Below are 12,442 nucleotides of genomic sequence, written 5' to 3'. Positions count from 1 at the left end.
GTTTAGTTTTGAATAATCTCCAGGTTGGTGCACTGTAGCCCCTCTGTCTGTATGATTAGTAATTCTTTTTATCTGGACTGGCACATGACTGAACTGATGTTTAGTCACAACCTCATTTCTAACAAAACTGTTACAACTTCCTCTGAGTTTATCCCTTATTTTCACACAATGAGCCCTAAGAAGTCATGCTGTTCCACCTGGGAGTTCTAGATAATAAACATGCTGCTATTTCTGTTTAGATATATAAATGTAATAAAGTTATTTTAAACACCCTGGGGTGGAAATAAATTATTTAAAATAATTGGGTTTGCAAAATAATGTAACAATACTTGCAATGCACAAATGCCGATGGCATTTTAGTTCTAAACTGAGTTGTAGTAGCTTTTTTTTTCATCGTACTTTGCATACAGAAAGCCTCATATTTTTCCCCACTGTTGTTGTCACAGTGCAGTAGAGCATCTTATTCCACACATTTGTGCTTTTTTGGTATTTAATTTAATGTAAAAACAAACTTTCTCAATACTTTTTCATGTGAGCATTTACAATTAACAAAGCAAACAAACAAACAAAAGAAAATATTTTGATTAGTCATGACTAATGGTTCATTAGTTATGATCACAGATAGTATAAAACGTGGACGTGGTTTCTGACGACGTGCCTCAAACCTGCATTCTACTCAAGGCCACAAGATGGCGATAGTGGTAGTTACAATTAAACTTCCAGGATTATAGAACTCTGTGGGAAAACATCCCTCTGACTTGACATCTATAAACACTCTTATCATAATTTTATGTTCTTAGTTACTAATTTCGGGGTCATCGATTGTATAAAAAATCAAGTTTGTTTTGTAAATCTTGGTCATACCATGTTCTTTCAAAATGAAGGATTATCTGTGGTATGAAACTTCTGGCTCATTGGCTAATGACCTGTCAGTCAGCTCGTTAGGCAATGATTATGTGCTTTTGCAGTCAGACCTGCCCCCCTTTATCATACCCAGTTTTTTGCAGCCAAAATTTTGACAGCAGGCTTCAAAATGGGACTTCATAAGCCAGTGGGCGATGTCATAGTAGATCCATTATCCACTGTATCTAAGGAAACTGTCTAAAATTAAGATTAATATTATATTTTTATGACAATAAGATGCACCGTATCCATATGAAATACAGAGTACAAAATCATAACACAAAAATGGCAGTATGCAAATGAAGCAGATTAAAACAGAGCTATTTTTAAGTGCAAGAGTTACAGTGACAACAGACATTAAACATGAATGGTTTGTAAAGCCTTTTCAAATTAAAAAAAAAAAAAGAGTTCTGTTTCCTTCATGAAAATAGGGAAGTGTGAGTCTATAGCTAAGATTAGCACAGACATGCACAGTAAGCATTTGAGGAAGATTGAGATGTGCAGTGCATGGGATAATCATAATCTACTGTCTTCTTACAAGTGCCATCAGACATGGTCCTTCATTTATTTCCCTTTATACAGAAAAGGAAATGTTTATGTTTGTGTGTGTTTTACAGTGTAAAACCACTCTTTGACTTAGCTAAATTAGTGGAACCTAGTGGAAAGTATTAGCTGTAGCTAAGTTGCTACCAAAGCAGTAGGGCTTCATTAACCTTTTATCATAGTATAATACAGGATCACTGGACTTTTCGTAATTTGTCATTTTGGCTGTTAAATTACAAAATAATTCTCATCTTTCAGGAACGATTTGGATTTTTTGGATTTGAAGAGTTATAGTAATGTGAAGCTCACATGGTAAAATGTAGGCAGAGCTGATTTTTCTGTGTTCAGATGGTACTGCTTTGTGAATACTTTGTGTTACTGTGATAAACTGAATATCCCCCATAAATTATTTCTTCTCTTCTTTTAGAAACCATTGAGTTTTGTCTCTAGCACAAACAATAACGCAGCTACGGTCAGTAAAATAGTGCTTGTAAAATGGTCCTGCCACCAGGCCAGTGGTATTAGAAAGGGTTAAATTGTCTTTACTGGCTAATTAAGCCAAAATAGTTATTGTGAATATATTTCACTGGAGGGAAATGAGTAGTACTGAACCTGATACTTGGGTTTTAGTCAGTACAGTAATGCATTGACTCTGCCTTAAGGTGCCATTTTGGCTGCTGCTATGTTGCGTTTTAGGGGTAGACATAATAATATCAGCTAATTTAGAAGTTAAGTTAGCAAGCTACATCCATAAATTGTATGGGTGCAAAAGCACATATCTCATATTTACTGCAGTAACAGCATAAATCACTAACATTTCACTCAGGCCACACAAAAAGCAATTTTATTGGTTAAATAATTCAATTAAAATGCTCCAAAAACCATCAAGACCGCAAACATGGTCAAGAGGTCCTGTTCAGGGACTCCAATTAGCGATGGTGAGGAAAGAGCGGTGAGCTGTAGTGGCCTGTTTCAGCAATTCTGTCCATCACAGCAGCCATGCACCCTACTTTAAGCCTCACCAGTACTCTGTCAAAATAAATTAGCTATTTAAAAATAAAATGTACCAACTGTACAGTTTTGGTGAAAGAGGATACTTTCCAGGAAACAAAACTATTCATGAACCATGTTGTAAATGTTTCTTTCAGCTAATAAGTTGGTCTCTTTAACATGGAAGTGTATGGAAACGGGATTGCTTGTGTAGGTCCTCAACAAAGACACCTGTGTTGTTTCTTGCTGCTCTCCTTTACTGCAAGACTAAAATTAAACAATAGTAAGCAAACTCTCTCTTTTACTTTCAGACTGAGTGTATGCTATCTTCATATACAGCACGCATTGTTATTGTATGTTTGCATGGTTCATTAAGACTTGTGAGTGTTTTGTATCTACAGTTTAGGTGCATCTCTTGGGAAAAGGTAACTTAAACCAGTAACATAGACACTGATTTATGGTTAAATAGCAGAGATCAGTGTTGTTATATATTGTAAATATGTTTATTTTTATGTGTCTAATTTCTATGCTCAGTTTTGGGTTGTTTAGGGTTTTTGTTGTTGTTTTGGTACATATGTTTTGAGTATACAGACCAAACCAATATTTAATTACATTTTTGTATGTTTTACATTTAAGGTCAGTTTTTAAAGGTTTTTGTAAATTAAAAAAAAAAAAGTTCCCTGGTGCTTCCAGTTAAAAGAGAGTTTTTCCTACTCACCATCACAAAGTGCTTGCTCCTCAGCAGTCACTTGATTGTTAAAGTTTTCTCCAGAAAATTGTACAATATGGTAATATCATAGTTCTGGGTTGTTTGGTGACCTTGTGGATGAGTCACTGATGCCCTCTTGGAGTAGTTTTGAGTGGACGACTACTGGAAAGGTTCACCACTGTTCCAAGTTTGCTCTCATTGTTGTTCACTGAAGCCCCAAATCCTTAGAAATGCTTTTGCAACTTTTCCCAGACTTATAGATGCCAATGAATTTGTTTCTCTGCTGGATTCTTTTGAGACATTTTAGCCTACCTCTCTTTGCCAGACAAGTTCGACATAAATCATTTCTTGGTTCAATAGGTTTAGTAGTACTCAGGCCTGGGGGTGAACTGAACTCAGCTTTCCAAAACTAAAACTGGTTAATCATTTGTTTTCAATCATTCATCAAACAAATCAATTTGTTTGATAAACTGGAACATTTAAATGCGGCAAATATACAAAAAAAATTGCAAATGCTTTTTCACAACACTGTAGCTTAGTGAAAAGGACCTTGTGTTAAGAAATCAGATGAAAACATCATTCTCAATAAAAGCTTAGACATAAAGAAGACTCCTGAAGTGTTGGCTCAAATCAGGATTTTTTGTGTGACTCCCAAATCTGTGTCCATAAACCAGTGTAGCATGTGATGCTTAGTAATTCTGCACCAGCCCAACATAATAACTGTATCCCCCAGCTTAATCTTGCAAAATGAATGAGTAAGCTAATATACACTAAGTTGCTTCATATCTCCAATGCTTTCTGTTAAAGCAAGATCAAGATTAGACATACTTCTCCTAATTGGTTCTGACATCAGAACAGATCTAATCTAGCCTGGAAATTTTATTTTATAATTTTTGCAGCCTCGGCAGGTTCAGCTCAAAGTGTCATGTGCGGTGTTGTTTGACAATGTCAAATATTGCATTATAAATATATACAACGTGCAGATATATACTATACTTTTGTGAGATATAGCCTTTGCTGCCTTGGTAACACACTCTCATATTTTTAAATATTATAATAAACAACAAAAGAGTTGAAAGAAGAAAGAAAATGTCCCCACCTGCTGGTCCAAACGATGCTGTTTGCAAACTGATCTGCCATTTTTCAAATGTATTTGCCATGAAAAAGATCCAAAGTTATAATGTGGATTATAATTTGTATACAACTATCTTTGAATGCCTGGATTTGAATGTTTCTATTTCATAACTCATTTGAATACCTTAAACAAAAAGGGCCAGTGTCCAATTATATGGGCTGAGCTGTACAAGCCATATTTTGCAGTTGCCATGCAGTAGCTGAGATCTTGGTTTTGGTTTAGTGGAAGTTGGCAGGTGTTTGTGAGTGGCTACAAGCATGAAGCAGCCTGTGTGACTTTGGCTGCAGAACAGCATTTTAGCCAGCAGCAAGAGGGTGACATGCTGGTTGGATATAAGGGGATCCCAATGAGAAAAACGATGCAGAGCAGGGAGCAGGGCACACTGGCTTAATCCTCAATCAGTGTGGAAGAGCTGAGCAAAGCAATAGGCACATGTGAGTGGAGGAACTAAACCTGAGGCACAGGAAACAAGAGGTTACTGGGAATTCAAAAAGAAGGTTTAGATTTGGGTTGCCCACAGGCTACACTACCATGCTGGTGATGATTTAATGGAAAATGAGTTTAAATACTGCTGGAGGTGAAGACTGGATGAATCAAATGTCCAAGTCCATTGACCGAAGAGTTGGAGGAACCAATTAAAAAAGTGTCTGATCTTACCAAGAAATAACTCAGTGCCATGGACGTACCTGGTGAGCTGATTGGGTGGCAGCCAGTTATTTTACACTTGTTGCTCTCTAATCTCGAGCCTAACCTGCTCCAGTCCAGGTTAGGTCTCAACATAAATTGCCGTGGCAATCTAACCTTGTAAGAACTGAACCCCTTTCATAAATAAAAAGACACAGTTAACCTTGAATGTACCAGGAAATTAGCCCCAATCCCACTTTGAAATGAGAGCCTCTAGCTTGAGCTCTGTCATTAGTTAAAGGATACGTTTGGCACAGTGTCTCCTTGTTGCTTTCTGAATGTTGCGTAGATTATGAAGAAAATGTCACCCGATTACACATATCAGTTCCACATGACTGACACATGAGAACCCTGTCGAATTGCGAGGATTACTTTAATGATCCAGTTGTGCATGTGACATGTTTTGTTTTGGTAAAGACTGAACAGATTAGCTTGTCTCACTGACCTTTATTCCTCTGGTAAAGTCTGTGTTGCTCATTTATTTGTGCTTGACTCTAATATATTCACAAACTTCGCACAAGCTCATTACTTACCAAAGTTGTTTTTTGCTGACCAAACACTTGAATGGATTATTATTGGATAATTAGAACATGCTGAAATCAAACAATGAATCTTAAAACTGCTGAACGGAAGATTTGCGAGTATTGTAGCTGTGCATTATAATAATGATAATAAAAACAATAATACATGGGTATAGTTGTGGTTGCACATATTTGTTTTCTGCAGGCTCATAGTTGTTTGATTTAGGATCCATGCTAGTCATTGCATAGTCTTTAAATGGACCTGGTTATTAAGAAAATGGTCTTTATTAAGCCTACATTTACAGCTAAGGACATGATGCTACCTTTAGGAGACATACATTAGGTGCTGCATCCATGTCAGATTGGCAGAAAAAAAACATTTAGAGTCCTCCTCCATTGTTCTGCCATATTGGCCTAAACATGCAGTTATTTGAGAATTTTTTTAAACAGACTCCATGCAATCTCATGAATAAGTCCACCTCGTGATCCAAAAGCCTGTAGAGCCACCTTTAGCAGCAATGCCTTGAAGTAATTCTTTTCACTGTGACTTTCTCAGTCTCTCATCATCATTGTTGAGGAATTTTGGCCCACTCTTTTGGGTAGTGTTGCTTTATTTCACTGAGTATTACATTCATTTTTTGCACATCTCCCTCCCTCAGAGAATGAGGAGGAGCTTCTTCCCCCAGGCTATTCGGGCCCTGAACCAGGTGTAGGACTGTACTCTCCCACACACATCACTATAAGACTGGACTCTCACACACATCACATCACCACACGCACCACCACACATTTCCTATAATTTCCTATAATTTATAATCTTTATAATCTCTCTCTGCTGTTTGCACATTTTTATTTATTTTTATTTTTATTTTTACTGTAAATTCCTAAGTTAATTTGTAAATTTTGTAGTAAATTGTAAATACTGTAAAACTTTTTTCTGTCATTTAATGGTCGGGCATTGCGCAGCTACAAGCATTTCACCCCCATGTCATACTGTGTATGGTTGTGTGTGTGTGACAAATAAAATTTGAATTTGAATTTGAATTTGATTTTTTGCACATCTCCCTCCTACCACATCATTTCAATGAGATTGAAGTCTGGACTTTGACTGGGTCATTGAGAATCCTTGATTCTTTTCTTTGAGCCATTCTGTTGTAAATTTTCTGCTGTGATTGCGATCATTGTCCTGTTGCATGACTCAATTTCTGCAAAACTTTAGTTGTTGGACTCACATGGTCTCACATTCGACTCTAGCACACTTTGGTAGACAGATGGTTGACTCGGTGAGCGTAAGGTTCCCAGGTCTTGTGGCTTCAAAACAAGCCCAAATGATTCTGTGTTTGGTTTTTGCATATGTGACGCTGTACATTATGTCCAAACATCACAACTTTGGTCTTGTCTCTCCGATGTACATTGTCCCAGAAGTCTTTTAATTTGTTGAAATGCAACTTTACAAACCTAAGCTGTGCTACCATGTTCGTTTTAGAGAGCAGACACGGTCTCCTGGCAACTCTTTGAAAAAGCCACACTTGTTCAGTCTTGTTCTAATTATACTGTCATGAACTTTAACATCTAACATGCTAACTGTGGCCTAGAGTAGAGTCTGACATGTAGATCTGTTTTTTTTCCATTCTCTCTCAGCATTGCACAGTCTGACCTTGGGGCAACTTTGCTGGGCTCCACACCAGCTAAAGTTCCGCTTTCATAGAGGTGTTGACACTTGCTAATGATCAGTTAATCAAGTGCAGTTGATTTCCAGCACCTGGCTGCCTCTTAATTCCTATGGAAGAAGCAAGTGTGTACTGCAAATGTTCATGTATTGAATACGGGAAATACACATTTTACTTTTGTCTACAATTAGTAAAAAGACTAAACTGTAGACAACAGCTGATTCTCCTCTTTTTTTTCTAAGCTAACCTTACAGAGCAGACGTTATACAGTGTATTCCTGGAAGGTTAAACTACTAAATTTAAACATAATCCACCTCTTGCTCTGATAATCCCATTCCCGTGGTTGTTTTTTTTTTTTTTAAATTTCACTTAAAATTGCACCAGTACTAAAAAAAATCCTCCTCTTTGTAGATGATTAAAATTTAAAATGAACGTGTTATTGTTCTTCTGTGCCTACCTGTAATATTGCATTGGTTGGGTTGTTTTAGGTTAGGCCTGTTTTGTCTCTCTGTTTGAAAATAAATTAGAGGTCTTGTAGCCAAACCACACTGGCAGACTGTTATTACTGCCTCTGCCACTACTCACGAGTAGAAGTTGCATTTCAGTTCAGTTTTTAATGGCCTCCAATTAGAGGTGGAGAGACTTTGATAAGTTTAGGACATGGAGTTGGTTCTCCATGCTGTTATTTCATTGGAGCAAAATGGAGAAGGATTTTCACAGTAACCATAATCCCATTTGTTTAATATAAAATGTGACTCAAAAATAAGTGTCTATTAAGCAAATACCTCCAAGCAAGTTAAAGACCCCGTGAGCAGTTCATTGTACCATCAAATTTATGTAACAGCTTGCAGTTAGCGCTAACGAAACAAAAAGGAGAGTCAGACACCGATTCAGACTATTTGAATATTTTATTAATATGTAGAAAATGTATTAAAAAAGGAACTATATAGTACATGTTTAAGTCAAACTAGAGCTAAATTTGACAGTAATATCCAAGGTTATCCAACAATAATTCCTAGTTTCAGCTTACATGAGCGTTTCAAACAGTCAAGATCACATTTTATCAACATTTACATTTCCATGGCAAGATTTGTCAAATGAATGCAGTTACATTATCTGCCTATATAAGAGTTATTACCAACCACGGTGGCAATATCAGTTAAGTAATCTGTGAACACAAACCCAATAAATAAAAGCATTTTCTTTTTTTGTTGTTTTTGTGTCACATCAGTCACAAAGAAACAGGAAAATAAATAGCAGTGAAATAAATAAAGGGAGCAGATATCCTCTCAAGTGAGTGGGCCAGTCGAGATAAATACATTACTGGGTAATTATACAATATATGGACACAAGGTCAATATTGTCCTATTGTGTCTACAGAGAACATCACCAACGTTTTAGCTAACTCAATGTAAATGATTACCAGGAGAAAAAACGAGAAGTGTATGATTTGTGATGTCATTTGGCTCGGCCCTAATTATTATGCTGTCAGTATATCAGTAGCATAAAAAGGTCATATAATTGTAATAACATTGGTTAAAGGTGGTATCGTAACTTCTAAGAAGTTCAGTACGAGTCTTAAGTTTAAGCAATGGGGATAAAATGTACTTTTTAAACCGGATGCTGTGCAATAGGTGGAAAATATTTTATAAAACACAGAATATAAACCAAATGTGGAAAAAAATATCAACACAACTTGATCTCAGGTAATGAGAGAAGGAAATAATATCAAGAAAATATTTCAGGCCCCTGTTTTTCTGTAGAATTTCATTGAATTTGTTTTCTTATGTAAATGCAAAGAAGAAGAATGGATGTGGATCTGTGGATGACGTTAAACAAAATGCTCGTTCTGTGAAGTTATTAACGGTTGAAGGATTATTGCAAAATAGAAAAAAATCGAAAACAATGGAAATATAACGTTAGCTTTCTTTAAGAGCACCTTATAATCCGCAGTGAGAGGTATTCTTTTCTGCAAAGCTTCCCGACCTTTGTTCCTCTTACACAAAACCCAATGAGGCAAACTTCATCTAATTAGTTAATGAAATAAGTACAGATAATTCTCTATTCTATTATAAATCACTACAGGAGATGGACTGAAGCAGTTACTTAGACACTGAAACATAAATCAGACTCAGGAGAGATCATGTGATCACCTGACTTGGAGGCTGATAATCAAAGTGATCTATATCTTCTACCTAACAAACTTCAGGAGCACCTTTTACCCAGATCGACAAAGAAACGTGACTACAAATCAGATTGCAACACATCCTTAGGACATGTGGTTTTTACTGTCAGGCTCTTGATTGCATTTTAGTCCACATGCACAAGTCTCCCTCCAGCCTTCAGCACAACACTGGTTAAAAATACAGCACTTAAAATGGAGATGTTCAAAAGGGCTTGTTGAATTAGTTTGCATCTAAAGGGGGAACACATCAAAAGCTGTTTTCAGCTCTATATCTACATGAGTATATTGTTAGTAGTTCATAGAAGGGAGAGTTACTAATATTTTAAAGTCTAAATGGGGAAAAAATAAAGACAAATATACAAAGTCGCAATAGGAGCCAAAGTCGCTTGCTCACTCCTGTGAGAAAAGTGAAGAAATAAAGAAAAGTTCACTTTCCAGCTGATCAAAAATTGAAAAAGACAGAATCAGATTATCAATCGTGAGACCAAATGTCGCTTGCAGTGATGGTGACATCGATTTCCGTGGACTGCTGTGTGGTTCATCTTCCGACTCCGCAGACAGCATTTCCCCCCCTGCAAAGGAGCCAGGAAATTCCAAGAAAACAACTTCAAGAAAACCAACTGGCTCCCAACACTTTGTGCGACTCCATGAGCGGTGAATTAAAGCAAAATGTTTGAAAATGTTTGGTGGGCATGCTGCAGATTACACCCGCCCAGCTAAAAAGGAATACAGGCTCAGCCGTGTTTGCTGATTTTGTTGTTTCACCGGGGAGCTTAAATTGTGAAGCGAGTAAAAGAAGAGCACAGAAGAAAGGCTCCTCTCCACCTACTTTTCTGCTTTCTTTGTTAGGTTCACTTTCAGCCAGCAGTGGGAGAGAGGCGAAACGTGCGCTGTACCCCTGACTTTCCCCTGCATAGAATTTAGCGATCATAATGCATAAAATTACGCCTGAGGACACAGTTGCCATAAAAAGCCCCTGAAAAAGTGGGACTCTTATTAACACAGGGGGGGGAAAGCTGCTTCAGTGACTTTGGTGACTGGCATCTTTCCAAACAGCAGGCCGGGCCGTTATTATGCAGATCTTTGGTTAAATGTTGCATCTATCAGCACCATCTCTGCAAGCAATCAGAGCATCTATAACAGGGGTCAAAAAGCAATTAAGAGATTGTTATTTTGGCCAAGAAGACGAGCTCGAAAAATCTCCATTAGCAACCAAAGAAATGAAGTGAATGACCAACAATAGCTTTGCTGTGTTCCCACTCACAGTGCAAATACTGTCTCAGCGTGGCCACCAGTAGGAGTAATAATAAAAATAATAATAACGATAATAATGATAATTAGAACAGTTTTATTCTGCTTTAAAATCCATAATCCATAAGATAATGAAAGAAATAAAGTAGATGGTTATGAAGCTGCTGCTGGTGCACTGCTTTGTGAATGTTTTGCTTTTTAATGCTAATTATCCAGAAAATTAATATTAATTTTAATATAGGGTCAAAAACCAAGGCATCAAATAAATGGACTTTGTCACAATATCAGGTATAAAAATAGATATATATTTTACAGAGGGTTTTAAGGGCATATACAGGTTTTTTTTGTTTTTTGTTTTAGTTAAAAGTGTTATTTTGTAACGGTTAAAATAATGCTAGCTCTCACTCCTGAGGGCGTTTCTGAGCACATCTTAGGGAAAGACAAATCACGGATTAAAAGAAAAAAAAAACAAAGCTTCCTGGTTTGCCTTTCCTCTTGTTTTGTCTTTTTGTTTGTTTTATACAGCAAACAGAACCATTTTCATTCAAAGTATTTAATAAATTACATACAGTGTCTTCTAACTTCTGGGCAGAAGTACAGCAGGGTAAGACAGCTAAAGCTGGGCAGGTGGAGAGATCAACAGAGTTCGGACGTTGCTCGAGCCTCTCTGCTATTTTATGATTACATCCGTGGTTATAACATCTTCTTGTTAATGTTTTAATAAAATATTAGTAGATTTTTGTCATATTCTGCTTCTTCTTTGAGCCTCACTAACGTTGCCCTGCCACGGTCACATCCCAGCCTGCTGCTCCTGTCAGTGAGGCGTGCGAATAGCAAAAACTCAACATCCGAACTCCATTTATCCATGACTATGGGCTGGATCGTGGCGATTCATCTATACAGGGGCAGACCGCCTCCTCTTGCTGCTGATGCTGCGGAAATTGAACGGCCTCATTTTCATCTCCACAAAGGGAATGGAGAACTCGTGGCCTTTCCAGTGGTACCAGTTGATACCCTGTAAAAAAGTGAGAAGTACAATTTGGAAAGCAGCTCGGATCAACAGGATTTTTTTTCTTCTTCTTCTTTTATTTTTATTTTTTTTTGAGCACATGAGATATGAGATATTTCTGAAGATGGAAAAGTTATGCTTCTATTTAAGTGTAGTTTTCATTTAAATGAAGCATTCAATCCAGGATGATAGGAATCCTGACTTAATAGCTAGCACAAATACAACCCTGGTGTAATTACAGCCTGAGTCTAGCCTTTCTAATCCCCATCACCACCAACATTTATGGCCAACCATCTCTGCTGCCACCTGTTCCCGTTTCATGTCATTAACAGATGAAGAGGAAGGCACGGGAGCAGAGTGAGAGAAGCGGCGATGCTCCAAAATCCTAATCACGGCTTCACACAACACATCAGCCATTTCAGCATGAAGCAGGCAAAACGAGGAATACCACGCACCAGTCAGAAGGGACACGAAAAGCCCTCAATTATCCCACATCACATGTACAAAACACAAAAAAGTGTCCATTTTCGTGTTCGGCTGGGGTGCCAGTGCTTTTTCATTTTTAATCTCACATTTAACAATTTGTTCTGTTCCTTAAAGGAACTTGAAATGCTTGAATTGTTTGAACTTACTGGGAAATGAAAGCGTATCTCTTGACAAATTAGTCTCAAGCGCCATCCTCTTTCATTAAAATCAGACGAGTGGTGTAGCAGATTTGGGCCTTCAAATTTTGACCTTTCATTAAAAAACTCCTTCATCAAGATGGATGCTGGTAGCAAGTTTCATGTGATTTCATTCGCTAATTATTACCCTTTCATAATGACAAGTTTTAGCCTTTAATC

General features: G+C 37.3%; 1 protein-coding gene across 4 annotated transcripts in view; it reads right to left on the bottom strand.

The window, feature by feature from the left end:
* Positions 1–8,942: 8,942 nt before the first annotated feature.
* tnr (tenascin R (restrictin, janusin)) overlaps positions 8,943–12,442 on the bottom strand; it is a 217,558-nt gene continuing 214,058 nt past the window's right edge. For all 4 annotated transcript variants that reach the window (XM_085141727.1, XM_085141728.1, XM_085141730.1 and 1 more), the window contains one exon: positions 8,943–11,606. In XM_085141727.1, the coding sequence (XP_084997853.1) occupies positions 11,487–11,606 (120 nt within the window). In that variant the 3' untranslated portion in view covers positions 8,943–11,486. The remainder of the gene's footprint in view (positions 11,607–12,442) is intronic.

Source organism: Neolamprologus multifasciatus, chromosome 18, assembly GCF_963576455.1.
Source record: "Neolamprologus multifasciatus chromosome 18, fNeoMul1.2, whole genome shotgun sequence".
NCBI classification, from domain to species: Eukaryota; Metazoa; Chordata; class Actinopteri; order Cichliformes; family Cichlidae; genus Neolamprologus; species Neolamprologus multifasciatus.
The sequence above is the reverse complement of the archived record's forward strand: the minus strand, read 5'-3'. Positions and strand labels throughout refer to the sequence as shown.